Source organism: Ambystoma mexicanum, chromosome 1p (genome assembly GCF_040938575.1).
Source record: "Ambystoma mexicanum isolate Mex_15411 chromosome 1p, UKY_AmexF1_1, whole genome shotgun sequence".
NCBI classification, from domain to species: domain Eukaryota; kingdom Metazoa; phylum Chordata; class Amphibia; order Caudata; family Ambystomatidae; genus Ambystoma; species Ambystoma mexicanum.
The window spans coordinates 1,341,487,105-1,341,505,800 of record NC_090921.1 but is presented as its reverse complement, the minus strand read 5'-3'; the positions used below and the strand labels follow the sequence as shown (position 1 = coordinate 1,341,505,800).

Sequence of the window (18,696 nt, the reverse complement as noted above, 5' to 3'; positions counted from 1 at the left end):
GGTGGTATTTCTGAAATAAACGTTCAATAGCGTGGATATTCAGACATACGACTGATGGAGGCGGTAACTTTCTTCAGTAGTATTTCATTTTAAAAAATACACCCAACTCTCCCTGACCCCCTTAGTTTGTAGCCTACTACCAACACCTGAATGTTAAATCTTTCTGTGCATGGTTTTCAACTGTGCCCAAAAGTCAGCAACACAAACAATCCAACAGCCATTTCTATAACCACCAATAGTAACATCCATGGATGCCATTCCAGGTGCTATTAAACCCTTTGCAATAAACTCATTAGTGATTGAGAAATTAACCAGAACATAGGGCAAGCCTTCTTACAGACTGAAACTGAGGACACACTCTAATACTATGTGCCCTTACCTCCTTGGCTAGTAGGAGTCCAGATACGCTGCTGTGGATTGTAACAGGCCAGTGGCGTATGGGGCGCAGTGGTGCCAACATCCATGGTCACAGAACGTGTCATCTAACTCTGTACATTGCTGAACATGTCCTTGCAGGTTAGTCTCTTCTTCCTCTCAATCACTCTCAGTGGATGCCCATGTGTGTGGGTCGCCCAGGAACATCTACAATATTGCTGAACTCAAGGCGGGTGCCTCGCCCCATCTGCACAGAAGCCGAGTAGACTTTGCAGAACTTGGTTCCTGTATTCGGGAAGAATTTGCCTTTAATTTATTTGTTTTACGTTGTGCAGCTCTGGCCAGCCTGGGGGGCAATTGCCACCTTGCCCCCCTTACCAGTCCGCAACTGCAAATGGGACAATAGCTCAGACCCTTTTTGAGAGATTTCAACAAAATTGGGCCTTAGTTAATTAGCAGGTTCTTGGCAGCGTTTCTCATGAGATGGATGCTTTTTTCTAGGAGTGACCTTTCAAAGCACACATACTTGTTAGAGGTTTACAGTCGGAGAAAAAGATTTGGAGGTTACAGATGCCTCTCTCCCTTGAGAGAGTGAGGTCTGTTTTACTTTCCGTTCCTAGAATCGTTGGTCTGGAGGGGAGTCAGCACCCTAAATAAAGGTAAATGGGCCATCACACTTGCTCTTTGGACTTTTCTACAAGTATTTCAAGTGATAAAAGTTATATCTTAATCCACAACACTCATATATGCATGGTATAAGGAATAAAGTAGTGTAGAGGAGCAGGTGGGCACGTCATCCCTAGCTCCCGCCCCCTCACCTCCTTCATATTGGAATAGCAGGAGAAGAGCCCTATGCGGGACACCAGGTATTATCCCAATACCGCATTGAGTGTATGAGAAACGATTTGCACTCAGACAACCGTATCAAATGTGCTCTCGCACTGAAAGGGTTGACGGATGTCTGCACTATGTAAGGAAAGAATGGTATCAAAGTAAGACACACAAGTCATCACAGTTCAAGGGTGTTTATTGAACTTTATCAGGGGTGTGACAAATGCCTATCTAAACCTAAATCTAAGATGGGAGCCAGCTGCGACCATCAAATAATAACAGTCCTAGTGGAGTCTAGCCAAATAAAAAAGGGCCAATACCGAAAAAAAACAATTGCCAATTCTTGATGGTATGCTACAAAGAGTGTGGGATAATGTTCACAAAATGATAAGTCAGGTTGTTCAGGCCTTTGGCCTCCCTTCCCCACATTTTTAGCACAGGAAAAGGCAGGTCGCTCGAGCACAGCACAATCTTGGGCTTCTTCGGCACAAGGTCACAGTTCCTTTTACCAACATCAGGGCCTTCTGTGGCCAAGTCTCTTTCGTTCAAAGTCTCTTGCTTCAGAGGGCCTGATGTACCAGAAACAACAAAGAAAAGTTCCTTTCCAGATTTTCAAGCCGGCGTGAGTTACTCTTCGCCCGGGATCCCCCTCAGCCGGGCTCAGATCCTTCTTTCAAAATTAGCCTCCCTCAATCTGGTTCGACCAACTTTAATTCACAGGCATCTCTCAGTTGTGTTCACATTTGCCACAACAATATCTTTGCGGGTGAGTTTTACTGTTCACCCCGGATCCCCCGCTTCCGGGCTCAGATCCCCTTTTAGGCAATTAGTCCCCCTCAGCCATTGGATATTTTGGAGATATTATGGACCTCATTACGAATTTGACTGTATTCTTGTGGTAAATCTGCAGAAATAACGACAAATGGAATTACCATTACTGCCACTTAGTCCAGCGGATTTACCCTAGTTTTACAAGTGGTGACAGGATGAATTAAGTCCCCATTTTTTAAATCCATAGGACCCCATGGGGTTTTTGGTGAATTTACTGTTGGCGGTAATTCTGTCTGTGGTAATTCTGCCTATTTTGCCACTAAGGTGGAGAATTTACCTCCATCTTTTTGCTGGAGGTTTATCCTCCACCTTACCACCAAACTCATAGTACGGTCGTGTGGTATTTCGGTGGTAATGGAATTACTGACACATTAATGCTGTTTTTATTGAATTACTGTACTCGTAATGAGGCCCATTGCCCGCAAATATCAAGATGCGGTCGCACGTTTTGGCCATTTTCCATGTGCACAAGGAAGTTCTAGAACTTTTGGATTTTTCTTGCTAAATGTAAATTTTATTTATAGAGGGCTAGGGGCCCAGGGGCATTAAATCACTATCCAACTTGAGGAACTGACAGACACTCGATCATTTATGCAAAGTTATTAGCAGAGGGAATGAAGGGAAAATTAGCTGCCACCTGCATTGTATATGTTAAAACGAGAAAGTGGGTGTTGGGTGACATCAAACTTCTCTACATAGAAACGAAGTAGTTTAAAAATGCAAGTTTTAGTTCCAGACAAAAATGTGTGCGTCAATTAACCTATTTTAAAAGTAATTCTTGAATGCACCCGGAGCCAATGGAATCTAAATAAAATAGATGTAGCATGAGGAGGATTGGTGACTGTACAGGCCACCTGCTTCTGTACAATCTGAAGTCGAGGGATTTGCAGTTTGGCGAAACTTGATAGAAGGGAGTTAAAATAATGCCTTTTGGACCCAACAATGGCTCTAGCAATATAGGCAAGATGGGATGCCGAAACAAACGGTCGCATTTTCTTGAATACCCAAATGTAATAAATGAAGGGGCTGATAAGGGGGCTGATCTGTGCTGTCATACCCCAAGCAGGTTCAAGCAGCACTCCTAGGACTTTAATTTTCCTCAGGAGAGGGAGAGTGAAGCTTATTTTGAGTTGGGTTAGGCAGAAGATTATTACACTTCTGCAAACTTTTTGGAGAACCTGAAAGTAGAAGTTTGGTTTTTGATACATTGAGGCTCAACCAATTATGCTCCATACAGGTCTTCATAGAGACCATGGCTGATTGAAACTTCAGGTGCTGCATCTGATGATGAGTAAATGCCTCATCAATATTGTCCTTGTTTATGACTTCTGAGGATAAGGCCTTGTGCTCCCTCAAGGCTAATATGACTTTACATTAGGATTGGCATCAGTGCAATGCATTGAATGTAATGAGACTGCATGTGCTTTCTGTGTTAGAGAAAGTTTATTTTAAATGTGACTTGGCTCCATGTGGATCGCTTCATGCATGACGTATTTACCAGTAGGTCTACACGTAATGCAGAGGCGGCACATAGCAATTCATTTATAACGTGCCACTAATGTTTGGTTACGTACTATATGACAGATAAGCAAATCTACCTAAAAACTGTTAAGTGGAAGGCTCTTACCTCAGCATCTTACTGTATTAAAAGAATGTGACTGTGTCGGCCACCCTATGCTTACGCGCAGCACACGTTCCTTGGCGTTGATCTGTTTAGAGTCCAGTACAAACCCACACAGTTTCCAGGACTTCAGATGCAGTGTCATGCCTGCATATTCCTCCTTCCAAAATTAACGGGACCTTGCAAACATGTGAATCTATAAAAGACTTGCTGTACCCAATGTATGAACAATCTCTCTCTATCTCTCTCTCTCGCCCTCTTTCTCTCTCTCACTCTCTCTCTCTCTCTCTGTGTCTCTGTCTCTGTCTCTGTCTCTCTCTCTCTCTCTCTCTCTCTCTCTCTCTCTCTGTCACGTGGTCAGTACTAAGAATGTAAAGTGTGTTTTGCACACTGGGTCTGGTGCTCATCTCATTTTTTTACAGCACTCGCAATAACATTAGACTGTTTCTATCCATGAACCAAATGCACTCATTTGGGCAGCCTTAGAAGATGGGTGTGAGGATCAAATGGCTGTGGCAGCTTTGTTTCCTGAGTGTGAGCAAGCTCAATCGCCAAAGCAAGAGGAATTCTTAGACAAGTACATGCATAGGATAAGCAAGTAACATCTTTCAGGGAAAAGTGATGTTATCTCCTTTAAAAAAATACATATTGCTGCAAGACTTAATCCTTCTCAACTTATTCCCCCACTCACTTGTTTGTGCCCATGTTTCTTTCTTTATCACTCTGTTTCTCTGTTAAGTTTCCTCATCTTTGCCCAATAAGTTATCTTTCCGCTCGCTCTTGTTCTCTTCTGTTTATTTTTGCTAGCTAGACCTAACTCTATCACCCTTTCCTTTGTTTTCACCCTGCTTCTTTTTCCGTCTTTCCCCTCTTGAATCCTGTAGCCTTGTTCTCGCTCTTGTATTCTCTGATCTTCTCCTCATGCTGTGTCTCCTTTGCTGCGTCCCCTATTCATCCCATCATTGAAATGTCACTGGAGTACTCACGCTCCTCCTTCTTCCCTACAGTTGAACTCTTTTGAACAGCTGTGCATCAACTACACCAACGAGAAGCTGCAGCAGCTCTTCAACCACACCATGTTCATTCTGGAGCAGGAGGAGTACCAGCGTGAGGGTATTGAGTGGAACTTCATCGACTTTGGCCTGGACCTGCAGCCCTGTATCGACCTCATTGAGAGACCGGTGAGCTTGCTCAAGTGACAGATTTCTCGTTGCTCAATGTAGTGGATCCAGATTCTCATGCAACCAAACTGTGAAGATCGTGAGGGCAATGTCTGGGTTTTGTTGTACTTCCTTTAGAGCCAGAGGTAGAGGATTTTTGCATTAATAAAAGTGAGTCCTCCATCTTTCCTGGAGTATAGATACTTGCATGAGCCACTAGTTTAATAGCAGCGTCTGGCCTAAAGAAGGAAAGACTCTGGAGACTTGACGGACCGGATTAAAGGCCTAAACCTGCTTATACAGCTGTACTGAACCCACCAAGAAAAAGAGATCTAAGGGGCTGATGGCCCCGATTATCTTAAGCACACCTTGGCAGGGACTGTAAATCATCCATGCATGACATCTTGTTCCATATGTGGTTACAAGGTGATCCTGTGTTATCAGAGACACTGTGTTTCCTACATTTGGCTTTTATTTAATAACCCGATACCTTCTAAATTTTGTTGGCTGGGGTTCTTCTCGAGTGAAAAGATTGGGCTGCAGCCCCAGATTGTGTGTGAAATCAAAGCACAGGATGGGAACATGGGGTTTGCAGTGTCATTGCTGTGCTCCGGTCACCCAGGTTCAGTTGCCGTTGATCATGTTGATCACTTCCCTGGATGTGAGCTTTCAGCCAGGGCTACAAACTGGTGCCCTCCACCTGAACTAGTCCATTTTAAGCCCTTTTATTAATGGTAACAGTGTGTGCCCTGAGCCTTCCCAGGTACTGAAACTCAACAACTCCTACCTCTCGGGCAGCAGATAGTTGTATACCAGGGCTGCAGCAAGTTGGTGTTGTTGTGTGATAGAAAGTGAATTCAATGGAATGGGGTAAATTCTTCAGGATAGTCTTGGGGCTAAAAATGCAGACCATACTTCACTGATGATGTGAACATGTGTTTGGGCTAATGTGCCGAGTAGAGAGGTCTGTGTGAAGATTAGGAAAAGTGATGGAAAGAAGAGCATAAACGACGACAGGGAAACTGTTTACCACAAGGTTAGCACATCCCCGGGTAATCGGGGGCCGGGGGGGGTGAGATATCTATTTTCACTGACATTGATATCACAGGGTTATGGTCTGGCCTATTAGAGTATAAAAGCAAGAGTAAAGAACGAGCGAGGGATTTCTGAACACTGTAGTGAATAGCCGCCGCTCCCAGATAGCCAGCTATGCAATCATTGCCAATGGCTCCAAATTGTGTTATGTGCAGATCATGTCTTGTGCATTAGTTCCTTTAACTTCCAAAACTTGAAATGGCCTTGTGTTGTGATCCAACCTCTAATTGACAAAATTAAAGCCTTTCTCCATCTCCAGGAGCTCGTACCTATCTATCTACCCTTTTCTTGTTACTGTTTACTGTCTACTTGACAGAATGTGCACAGTGGTCCACTGTGCCGAATGCTCTGGATTGGAGGCAACCATGTACTCAGTAAATGGTTTCACATGTCCTTAGCGGTCTTATTTTGTTTCCTAGGCAAACCCCCCAGGCGTCTTGGCCCTGCTGGATGAGGAGTGTTGGTTCCCGAAAGCCACCGACAAAAGCTTTGTGGAGAAGGTGGCCCAGGAGCAAGGCACACACCCCAAATTCCAGAAACCTCGGCAGTTGCGGGACAAGGCTGATTTCTGCATCATCCACTATGCTGGAAAGGTGAGGAGCACAGGGTGTAGGCGGGATCTGGTTTGACCACAGAAAGGACAGACGCCACACAAGCATATTTGGAGTACTAAGTAAGTAACGTGTTCTGCACATCTGTTGCTAGGCCCCAATATATTCCAGTGTGGGAGAAGTTGGTAGCCTGCTCCTGCCAAGATACTGCAGGCATGGAGATACACCAGCCTATGCTAGGGGAATCTCAAGCACTGACTCATGAATTGGCTGCCAAGTTGAATTATTGAGCCGTGCCCATTGACACATTGTTTTCATGGAAGGCGGGGTGTGTGGAAGGCTCAATGTATGTATATTAGGTTACTTGTATGGCACCAAACACTGCAAAAAGGTTAAGATACTGATGGCCCTGGAAACTCCCAACTGACAAAGTCTTCCTTGTCCCCCCACTCTAGGCTTGAGGTAATTCAGGTGAGGAGGACAAAGGTGTCCAATAGATCATGAGGTACTGGGTTTCCACTTATTCTTCCCTTTCCCTAGTGTACATTGCTCATGGAGGCATAGTAGAACCATTCCCTAAAAGAGGGGAAGGGAATTTGCTTAGATTTCCCCCTTGGGTCTGAGGAATCCCTTGAGCTGCTGCCCCGAATTGCGATGCATGCATGGTCGCATTTGAGGGAATTGCTATGGTGGCTCGGGGAAGCGCCTGCCATGGGGTAGATAAGTGTGAGCTGGTCACTACTCGTGTTCCGCCAGTTGGCCTTGCAGGATCATCTGTCCAAGTCATTAATATTGGCCATCATCAGGTTGCCTCTTAAATGTAATTGGTAGAAATTTATATTGGAGGCCTTGGGAAGGATGTTACTTGGGCTGGGATGTGGGGGGACTTATCAGCACATCAATATCAAGGAGCTGAAACTGAAACCACCTTATTAGTGAGTAGTTAATCCAACTTGCATATAAACCTGAATCCAAACGGCTAAACAAACATTCTACTGACATCTGTATATCCAGTTTACATCAAGTCCAGGCCAAAAGGTAGTGTGATTGGAATGCACTGAGAGATTCAAGTGCTGGTTTTTATCGAAACTTGATGTAAATTGGCAAGAGTTAGTGGCAAAAGCCACTGAAAATTCAAGATGTCCTTAAGGTTCACTCGATAGCCATGTGATGTTTGGTCCTCTGAAACACTTGCAGAATGGACGGAATGTGTTAAACAGGGGCTTTCCCCCAGAAGGTGTGAACCATTGAAGATGGCATTGAATCTAATATCTGTAGCACATGGCATAGGATAGGAGGGATATTTGGGCTTTTGCTGTGATAGGTGGCTTCCTGCACATGGAGACTTGCACATGCCGTGTGGGCTTGCCCTGAAATTATTCTAGCCGATAGCTTTTGGGGGGATTGGTTGTGTGTACTATGAACTATCAGATCAAAGAAACACATAAAACAATACACCGTTGTAATATGATGCAAATGCACTCAAGCAGACATGCACTCATGGGGCCTGATTCACAGAGGCTTTACATGGGAGAAAATCAGGAGATACCTGTTATTATCTCTGACTTGCACTGACTGCCTTATTCCTGAATCCTAAAGCCTAAAACTGGAGCCGGCTTGGACATGTGTGGAGATTCTCAGAGATGCCCTGGAGAAAATCTTTGTGAATCTCAGTTGCATGTGAGCAACTCAAAGATGCCCCAGGCCTCACCGGATTTGTTCGAGGTTTAGGCTTTGTGGCTATGAAATGAGGCGAAGGCAGCAAAGCATTAATGGTCACGGGATCTCCTTCTTTGCTCCAGTGCACATTTTTACGAGTCAGCCCAATGGACTCAAATTGAATCAGACGATGCTTAGACTGATCAAGGACAATGATTTAGGCAACCCTGGGCTGTGAACCCCCAGGAGGACTATAGAAGAAACTGGATTGAATCAAGTCTCTGTTTGCTGGTAACCCTTCCTAATTCTGTATCCCTTCAAAGGTGGATTACAAGGCCGATGCCTGGTTAATGAAGAACATGGACCCGCTGAACGACAATGTGGCGACCCTCCTGCACCAGAGCACTGACAAGTTCACTGCTGAGCTCTGGAAAGATGGTGAGTAACTTCCTCCTGGGACACTGTTTCTTTTGGTGTAAGAAAGGCAGGGCCAGCACAAGCCTGCAAGGCAAGGTTGCCACCCACCCAGGGCACTGTTAGCAAAGGCATTTGATTGCAAAATGGACAAAGACTGCCTAGTATTTCATGAAGAAAAAGCCCAGGCCTATCTGTGGGATCCGTGTACAGTACTATTTGCCTCATAGTGGTTGCAATAGCAAATAAACCGGCCTGGTCTTCTTCAGGTGGACCCCAAAGGTGTCTTGGGTTTTAGGCATGCAGTGGAAGATGATCATATGTTTTAGCTACTAAGTGTCCTCAAGTCACTTGCAAGCCGGTAGTTTTAAACCACTTTACTTTGCATGCAGGGACTTTTATGTCCATCGCGTGCAATGGAGAAAAGCATTGCTACAAGTCCCGCCCTTTAAAGTGCTGTTGGTTAAAAAACAAGCACTTGCTGAAGATGTCCCTCTCAGCCTTGGGCATTCGGCTGCAATAGGAAATCACTGATGTCCTTACTGGCCCTGCAGATCCAACAGCGATTGGCTGCATTGAGAAAAAGCTGGGCTCGGATAAAGCAGAGGATATTGCCAGGAGTCTGCTATGGTCCCAAAGCTGTCCCATCGATCATGAACCTTAAGTGGTAGGAGGAAGGATGGCGAGGAGAAGCTTTGCTCATGTGTCCTCTGTAGAACTGATGAGCTGAAGAGGCCGTCAAACCCAACCTCCATGCACGTTCAAACCCAACCTCCATGCACGTTTAGGGATGACTGTTGGGAATTGAAAGTAAAGGTAACGCAGGGAAATGGTGGGGCCGCTATTTGTCTTGCCTGCTTGGTAGGAGCTACTGCAAACGACTCTTCGTCTGGTAAAGTTGAGGCTGGCCCTTTAATGTCTGTAGGCCATGACCGCCTTCAGTCTACTTGGGAGCCACCATAATGTGATCCTACCCCGTGGTACCTTTAACTCCAACCTCCTTATTTCTTCTTTCATAACCGTGTGTTCTGCTATTACTAACATCTTTAATGGTTGCTGTCTCTTTTTCTTCTCCCCCCAACCTCGCCCTCTTCCCCTTCTTCATTTCTTTCTCAACTCTCCCCATCCTGTCTCCCCTCAACCATGCCTTCCCGATCTCCTCTACGGCATCACTGATTTACTGAACTCTCTCCCCTTCATTACACCGCCTGCTGCATCCTTACCTTCATACCTCTTCCCCTCCTTTCCCCCTAACCTCTGCCTCTCCAGACATCCAGAATATTCAGATGGCCTATTTCTATGACACCTACGCTGTGCTGCCCCAGGGCCCAGGAGAAAGTATGTAGCCTTTTGCTGTGTGCGGTCACTCTCTGCTGCATCCCCCACACGGCCGGAGTTCTCTAGCACAGCAGCTTCCGCTCTCTATGCTCTGCATTGCTGCTGGCACCGCTTCTCCAATGCCTGCCACACTTTACAGACATGGCCGTCAGGGCTCGCTAGAATGACTGCTTGTACTCCCTTCATATCACGCTTCACTGCCATCGCCTTCTTGCCCATGCCACCCTTACTGCTTTACATGCAAACTGGATCCGCTTTGCAATGTAGCAGAAATATGAAGCGCACAGGATGAATGATTGAAACTGGTTTGCTGTTCAATCCTCATGGAAGTGAAGAGAAGATTGCATTTGGTGCAGAGTGTGGGGGTAGCATAGATGGAGCATGCTACCTCAATGCTGATCAGCGTGCTACCTCAGTGCTGATCAGCGTGCTACCACAATGCTGATCAGCTTGCTAGATCAGCTTGCTACCTCAGTGCTGATCAGCGTGTTATCTCAATGCTGATCAGCGTGCTACCTCAGTGCTGATCAGCGTGCTACCTCAGTGCTGATCAGCGTGCTACCTCAGTGCTGATCAGCGTGCTACCTCAGTGCTGATCAGCGTGCTACCTCAGTGCTGATCAGCTTGCTTTGAGCTAACTCTGGACTCTGACACAAACCTGTTCTTACATTCCCTAAACTCTTTCAGGGATCTCGGCTAAAGAGATGCTTTAGTTATAAAAAAAACTTAAATTAAAATAGTCCCAAGCGTTCTTCAGAATGAATAGGGTGTTGGCAGAGGTACTAATTTCCACCAATATATGCATGCAGTCCTCCAGATGAGCATGCGCTCTGTGCCCATAGCGGCCCAGTGAGGATGAACTTGCCTGCCATGTTCAAGTTCTTCTGCTAACGCCTTTCTTGGTAATAACCAGCCAAACCTATTGACACGAGTTAAGAATGTACCATTGAACATTGTTTTCCATCCTTCGGAAGAGCGTTTTGTCATGTAGCGCTTGTCTGCAGGGATCTACTTCAGAAGGTTGACTTCTGATGGATCCACTCAACCTCTCCTCCAGCCATCGGCGAAGCAAGTGCTGATGACGCAGGGGATGCAAACTCCCACCTAAACCCCTTATTGACAGAAATGGCACACTGCTGCCATTACCACAATAGGTACAATTTTGATTACTTTTCAAGCCCATGTATAAATGTCAGTCATGCCAAGGTGCTACATTTATACTCTTGCCACCATATGTATAGTTCATCCAGCCTGTAGTGAAAACAAGTAGCCTTGGTACCAAATGAGCCTCCGCCTCGGGAGTGAAAAGAAGCCACTAACAGCAAGTTTAAAAACAATAAAACTGCTTGCCTCATGAGATAACCAGCTACACGGTTTGCTTGCCGAACATGGGTAGAAAGGTAAATGCAGCAAGGGGAATGGTGCACGTTGTGCTATCTCTGTAGGGATCACCCCTGAAAAAATGTTACTGCTCTATGCAAGGTCACAACTTGCAACCAGTTCCATTTGGTTTGGCCTCCTCCTCCTCCACTGACTGCTTGCCCTTGTGGGAGGTGGCACTGCCAGGAACGGTTCAGAACACGAGTGCACAAGTCCCCGTCCTTGAGGGTTACAAGCAGGCCAGATTTTCAGGTATCTAACATGAAGGTTCATGAGATAAATCTGCTTCCAATGGACCCAAAAGGGAATTAATTTGCATATTTAGGGGTTAGCCTGCAAATCCAATAGGTTTGTAGGATTGAGGGCGGGTTAGGTCTGTTTAACCGAAAAGAAACGGCCCTTTTCCAATTTGCCAGAATTATTTATGGGTTATTTTTTAGTTAAAAAATGAGGGGGAAAACCCCCTACCCCCACCACTTTCCCCCCACCCCACCTTTCTATTTCCTTACCCCACCCCACATATATATTTAATTTAATTTGACCGAAATTCCCCATAAAACGATCCAAAAAATTCAGTCAAATTGAAAAGGTCAATTTGGCCTGCGATCAAGTATGCTAATACCTTGAGGGCCAGAGTTGGACAGCACTGGTTTTAGCACTTGATAGTATTGGACCTTGCACGCGTATTTTGTGATCTGAAGTACTATCAAGAATGGTATTAAATAGTTTCCGCCATAAGATAATGCAGAATGCTGGGAGTGAGGCCAAAGCCTTGAACAAGTTACCCAGTTACCTGGAGAAATTCCCAAGCAGACATCGTAGAACCTTATATTTGAAATTTCGACTAAATCTATTTCAAACTAAAGAGGTTCTTTGTCTGTGGAAAAATAACTTGCAGAAGGACATCAAATGCAGATTCTGCAATGAAGCTAAAGAATCTTTAAAACATCTGACTTTGTTTTGCCGGGCACTAAGATCCATTAGAACCAAATATTTGGGATCTTTCATTACGGAAGACGTGTCCTTGAGTGGTGAAGACTGGTGGTCTGTATGTCTTGATGAAACAAACTACTAACGTTTGTTTTGACGTTTTTTTTGGAACAAATGGTTAAATTGCCAACATATGAGGAAAAGCCCAGTGAACATTGATGGAACTTGGCATACATTCTTCACAAAAAATTGGATAAAGCTTGTAGATAAACACTGTCTATAAAGACTGTGAGAACTATGAGCTATGATCGTAAAGGATCTTGTTGAACTATCTGTATGATGTAAGATCTGAGATTGTGAAATAATGCTAAATGTATTTTAAAGGATTGTAATAAACCAAATAAAAATAGAAAAATAAATAGTTTACGCTTTCATGCCATACTTAGAATCGGCAAAGCAAGCACAGCCATTGCTGCTGGGAGTGGCTAATGCCACTCGGAAATGCACTGGGCATATAGGGTGGTATGTTCTATACGGGGCCCAAGGTGGTCATGGGGAAGAGCAATCATTTCCATTGCGCAAACCATTGTCAGCTCTGCTCTGCATTGGGTGGGAATTATGGAGGGTGGGGGCGCCCATCTCCTTTAGGTTCACCCCATACCGCAGCTTTACCTGACATGCCCGTTACCAAGTCCTTGCTTTGAAGTGGCTTGTGGCTAAGATCATTCCAGCAAGCATCAGTGGGTGCTCACTGACGTTGCATTTGGGAAGCGCGCAGACCTTCCGATCGCTGTCTGACATTCCTGGAATGCTATTGCTTCAAAATTACGAGTCGGAAAACAACGTGGCAGAAAACACTGCATGTATTTAATCGAATTACGCCCGTTTTTAATCGAAAAATATAGGGTTGTGTGGTTAGGGTATTAAATAAAGTGAGGGGATGTTGGGGGATCTGCAGGGGGTCTCCCCTGCATTCTAACCAAAAAACCCAGCAAAATTCGAGTAAACAAACCGGTGTTTTGTGCCACGTTGTTTTTTTCTCTCTATTTCAAGGTAGAACCCCCTGAGTATATGGTAGCAGCACATGCGCCGAGGAGCTCAGAAGTCCAGGGTCCCCAGCACAGGTCACTCGATGGAGCGTAGGAATAAGTGATGGCATTGCGGCAGAGGACGTATTTGTGTTGCAATGGTGGGAAACGCGTGTGAAAGATTGACCAGTTCTAATGTGAACTTGTGCCGTACTGTCTGGTATTTAGACAGACACACACTAAGTGCCGTTACTTAGACTGATGTTTTTTTGTTATATGGCTCTTGGTAAACTTATATTTTTCTCTCTTATCAACCCCTCCACCCCCCTCACCCGAAACCTTAGTGGATCGCATTGTGGGCCTTGATCAGGTGGCTGGAATGGCAGACATTTCCTTTGGCCCCTCCTACAAGACCAAGAAAGGAATGTTCCGGACAGTGGGGCAGCTCTACAAGGAGTCTCTGGCAAAGTTAATGTCAACTCTCCGAAACACCAACCCAAACTTCGTTCGCTGCATCATCCCCAACCATGAAAAAAGAGTGAGTTGGCCGCTGCTTGTTAAAGCGTTCTGTTCTAAAACAACCTTCCTCTCGGATGAAGGACACATGCATTTTACAGCTAAGCATGAAGCCAGCTCCATGCAGCTTTGGCTTTTTTTTTTCTCCCTCCTGATGTCATAAAATTAATGGCGATTGAACAGTGGTAATGTAGATAGACATGTTGGAGGTCATTGTCTGCCAGGGTTAATGCTGCCACTTCCAAAGGTAGTCATTCGGTAGACCTGCTATAGGATGTGATCTTTTCTAGTGAGTGGCTTTGTACAAATGTGATGGCTCGCTTCCCGCATTTTTTATTCATTTTTGATTTTTTAAGGGGGGGGTCCACCCCAACTCCCCCTTTTTAACCTTTAAAACCAATTTTTATTAAACCAAACCCTTTACCATCTAAAAAAAAATGCATTAGATGCTTTTTATTTAGATGGTTTGGCTGTCGATGCAATGACCGGATGCCTCCCTTCTCCATGTTGAAACTTGTAATGTGGCCTTCCACTCTGACTCTTCCGCTTGAATATCAGTGGTGTGCGGTGCAGGGCACTTGTTAAAAGGACTGGTACGCAGTGCACACATCAGTGGTCTACTGGCGTGAGACTGTGTTTTATAAGCAGAAGTGTGTCGATGGGAGATGGTGCGTTCCATGGAGCTGTGTCTAATGAGGGATGCTGTCTTTAGGCAATGATGTTGGGGACACTGTGAATAATGATTGCTGGTGACATATGCTGCCTTCCAAAGGATGCGGTCTTATAAACAAACACGCCTTGCAAAGCACAGTGCTTGTATGAGGCTGTGGTGTGCAGTGCAAGGGAGCTTAATGAGGTGGGCGGTGGTTCAGGAGAAAGGAGGGCCTCGGAAAAAACCACATAAGGTGGTTGGCTTGCACTTTCTGTGTTGTGGGAATTGCTAGTGGTCTCTATGTGCAGGGTGAGATGAGCTTTGCCAAGCCTCTCAATAATATCAATCACAGAGTGTCTGCAGAAATCCATGGCACAGTGATTTTTTTTGCTCTGAGTAGAGGCAGTGCTGTCACTGTCTAAAGGCTAACACGTTGCACAGAGAGGGGTACCTTGGAGGGCCCTGTTTCTGTAACTAAATGCCCTGTGTTTGGTCCACAGGCTGGGAAGCTGGAGCCTCACTTGGTTCTGGACCAGCTCCGGTGCAATGGAGTACTGGAAGGAATCCGCATCTGCCGGCAGGGCTTTCCTAACCGAATCATCTTTCAGGAGTTCCGGCAGAGGTAAGTCAACAAGTACTTGCAGGCATCCTGAATTGAGTGCATATTTGAGGCAGAGGTCAGTGAGCAAACGTGGATGAGCCTATTTAAAGGTGTACATGTTGGAAGGTGGAGGTAAGGCAAGCCCCAGGGAGTGGAAACACCTGGCCTTCCTTAAAGCTTCCTTTCTCTGTATCGCTTTCTGAACAGACACTTTTCCTGAACATAACTGAGGCAGATGAAAAGACACTACATGACTGGACACTGGTATGCATTGCCTCATCCAACCCACCCCCCCTCCCTGGCATCCCCCACCTCATTGTAGCTCAACATGGCCACTCTTCGCTCTGCGACTCTGCCTTTTGAGCCATACCAAGATATGTTTCTGCTCAACTTTGCTTCCTGGACCTCGCCTGACTCCTCCGTACCAATGTTCCTATCATCAGAGTGTCTCTATGCGCTTTCAGTGTGCCACTCAATTCCCCAAAGCATCATTGCTAAACCCTCCATTCTGTCTACTTGTTGCCTATTTTGCTCTCTGTTGTGATGCCTCTGAACTTGCTGTCTCTTTTTGATAACTTCCTCTATTCTCCTTTCTTTCTCCCCATCTGCCCCCCCTTATTACCTCCATAGTTATTCCTCTTCTCCATCCCGAGCCACCTTCTTGCCCCGTCCCTTTGGTTTTTGTCCTGCCCCATCTACACCATTTCTCCTCCTTCGCTCCTCTCAAGAGACTAGAGACCTTATACATGACACTACTCTGCTGCTCATGTGTTCCTCAGAGCAAGACTGAAGCGTGTGCAGGTCATCTCTCTGGGCTGTGGCTCGCCTGCTCTGAAAGATGTGAGGCTCTGCTTGTTCTTTCCTTGGAAATACCCAAGGTGTTGCAAACCAACAATGCATCCCAACACCGGATCCCCACACACACAGAGATCTTGTGAAACCTCACCATGTTCCTTGAATGGTGACCCCCTCTTCCCCTCTGAGGTGCTGAAGTTTCTTGCCTCACAGCCTTTTGTTACCCCTTTTGTTTCCTGTGGCAGGTATGAGATTTTGACTCCCAATGCCATCCCCAAAGGCTTCATGGATGGGAAGCAGGCCTGTGCCCAGATGGTAAGTTGAAACCCTTTTGTTTTGCCTCATTTTGTTTCATTGCCCAAACATTGGACTTTTGGGGTGCTACACAAGTCAATATATTGATATTCGAGCATTTCTACGAATCTCACAGGGGCGTTTTGGGTGGTTTTTGTGCCACTGGAGCCTTTGTCAATGCATGTTAATTTCTCACTCTTTCTCCCATCCCATGCAGATCAAAGCTCTGGAGCTAGACCCCAATCTGTTCCGCATTGGACAGAGCAAAATCTTCTTCCGGGCAGGAGTCCTCGCGCACCTGGAGGAAGAGCGGGACCTGAAGATCACAGACATAATTGTGCTCTTCCAAGCAGCTGCTCGGGGATACCTTGCCAGAAAGTAAGCATCCAAAACATTACATTTCCATCTGCCCTGATTCTCTTCCTCCATCTGCGACTTGTGTGGAAAGCGCCACCTGAGTGCAATTGTCATAGATATTTGCAAAGAAGAATTCTTCCCTTGAAGATCTGATAGTGAAACAAGCCCTCAAGAAGACATATGGGGGATATTAATGTAAGTTTGCTTTGGAATAAACTGGAGACATGAGTTGCAAGTAAGGACTCACTAGGTACCTGGTTGGATGTCGCCTCATTCCTAAATTGATAAACGCAACATCTGATTGGGCCTGCAAGTCTTTAAGAATATTTCCTAATAGTTCCCTGATTCGAAAGGCCAGTGGGGTTTCAAAAGAATGAAATGGGTGCCCCATCACTGTTGGGTTTTCAGTGACAGGTTCCTTCCGAGGCATTTCCTGGTCTTACTGTTGATCGTGGCACCTCCATGCATAGACGGCGTTCACCGGTGCCCAACATTGGACCTCTATTTAAGACCACATCCCTGTCCCGAAAGTGCCAGTTTAGCTGTTGCTTCACCATTGCCACCCATTGGCCTCTGTTGCAGAAACATCAGAGCTTACATGCCACTCCCTTTTGCAGAGCCTTCCAGAAGAAGCAGCAGCAGATGAGTGCCCTGAAAGTGATGCAGCGGAACTGTGCCGCCTACCTGAAACTGAGGCACTGGCAGTGGTGGCGGCTTTTCACTAAGGTAATTGGTGGACTGTACATCATTCTATAATGACAATCCCAGCAGATGTGGAGGAAATCAGTGCCACAAGGGAGAATGAAATGCTGGAAGTGGTATTACTCTTTGAGATGAAATATGGCATGCCATGACATATGTGTAGCATAAAGGGAATGAGGTAATTACTTTGCAATGTACAGAAAGTGGCATTGCTATAGAGCGTAATGTCACCACTCTGAAAGCAAGCACGATGCCAATAGGCATGTTGCAGGGAGAGAATGGGCATGTTGCAGGGAGAGAATAGACATGTTGCAGGCGGAGAATGGGCATGTTGCAGGGAGAGAATAGGCATGTTGCAGGGGGAGAATAGGATAGGCATGTTGCAGAGAGAGAATGGGCATGTTGCAGGGGGAGAATAGGCATGTTGCAGGGGGAGAATGGGCATGTTGCAGGGGGAGAATGGGAATGTTGCAGGGGGAGAATGGGCATGTTGCAGGGGGAGAATAGGATAGGCATGTTGCAGAGAGAGAATGGGCATGTTGCAGGGGGAGAATAGGCATGTTGCAGGGGGAGAATGGGCATGTTGCAGGGGGAGAATGGGCATGTTGCAAGGAGAGAATAGGATAGGCATGGTGCAGAGAGAGAATGGGCATGTTGCAGGGGGAAATATGTATGTTGCAGAGAGAGAATGGGCATGTTGCAGGGGGAGAATAGGCATGTTGCAGGGAGAGAATGGGCATGTTGCAAGGAGAGAATAGGATAGGCATGTTGCAGGGGGAGAATGGGCATGTTGCAGGGGGGAATAGGCGTGTTGCAGAGAGAGAATAGGCATGTTGCAGGGGGAGAATGGGCATGTTGCAGGGGTAGAATGGGCATGTTGCAGGGGGTAGAATGGGCATGTTGCAAGGAGAGAATGGGCATGTTGCAGGGGGAGAATAGGATAGGCATGTTGCAGGGGGAGAATAGGATAGGCATGTTGCAAAGAGTGAATGGGCATGTTGCAGGGGGAGAATGGGCATGTTGCAGGGGGAGAATAGGATAGGCATGTTGCAGGGGGAGAATAGGATAGGCATGTTGCAGAGAGTGAATGGGCATGTTGCAGGGGGAGAATGGGCATGTTGCAGGGGGAGAATGGGCATGTTGCAGGCGGAGAATGGGCATGTTGCAGGGGGAGAATAGGATAGGCTTGTTGCAGAGAGTGAATGGGCATGTTGCAGGGGGAGAATGGGCATGTTGCAGGGGGAGAATAGGCATGTTGCAGGGAGAGAATAGGCATGTTGCAGGGGAGAATGGGCATGTTGCAGGGGGTAGAATGGGCATGTTGCAAGGAGAGAATAGGATAGGCATGTTGCAGAGAGAGAATGGGCATGTTGCAGGGGGAGAATAGGCATGTTGCAGGGGGAGAATGGGCATGTTGCAGGGGGAGAATGGGCATGTTGCAGGGGGAGAATGGGCATGTTGCAGGGGGAGAATGGGCATGTTGCAGGGGGAGAATAGGATAGGCATGTTGCAGAGAGAGAATGGGTATGTTGCAGGGGGAGAATAGGCATGTTGCAGGGGGAGAAT

At 46.1% G+C, this 18,696-nt stretch overlaps 1 protein-coding gene across 5 annotated transcripts in view; it reads left to right on the top strand.

The window, feature by feature from the left end:
- LOC138454056 (myosin-10-like) overlaps positions 1 to 18,696 on the top strand; it is a 623,027-nt gene that overhangs the window by 471,825 nt on the left and 132,506 nt on the right. For 4 of the 5 annotated variants that reach the window (XM_069607013.1, XM_069607014.1, XM_069607015.1 and 1 more), the window contains 8 exons: positions 4,666 to 4,839; positions 6,333 to 6,506; positions 8,447 to 8,561; positions 13,558 to 13,751; positions 14,882 to 15,003; positions 16,023 to 16,092; positions 16,289 to 16,449; positions 17,046 to 17,154. In XM_069607013.1, coding sequence (XP_069463114.1) covers positions 4,666 to 4,839; positions 6,333 to 6,506; positions 8,447 to 8,561; positions 13,558 to 13,751; positions 14,882 to 15,003; positions 16,023 to 16,092; positions 16,289 to 16,449; positions 17,046 to 17,154 — 1,119 coding nt within the window. Of the gene's footprint in view, positions 1 to 4,665; positions 4,840 to 6,332; positions 6,507 to 8,446; positions 8,562 to 9,806; positions 9,876 to 13,557; positions 13,752 to 14,881; positions 15,004 to 16,022; positions 16,093 to 16,288; positions 16,450 to 17,045; positions 17,155 to 18,696 lie in introns of all 5 variants that reach the window. The other variant, XM_069607016.1, reaches the window with a different exon arrangement.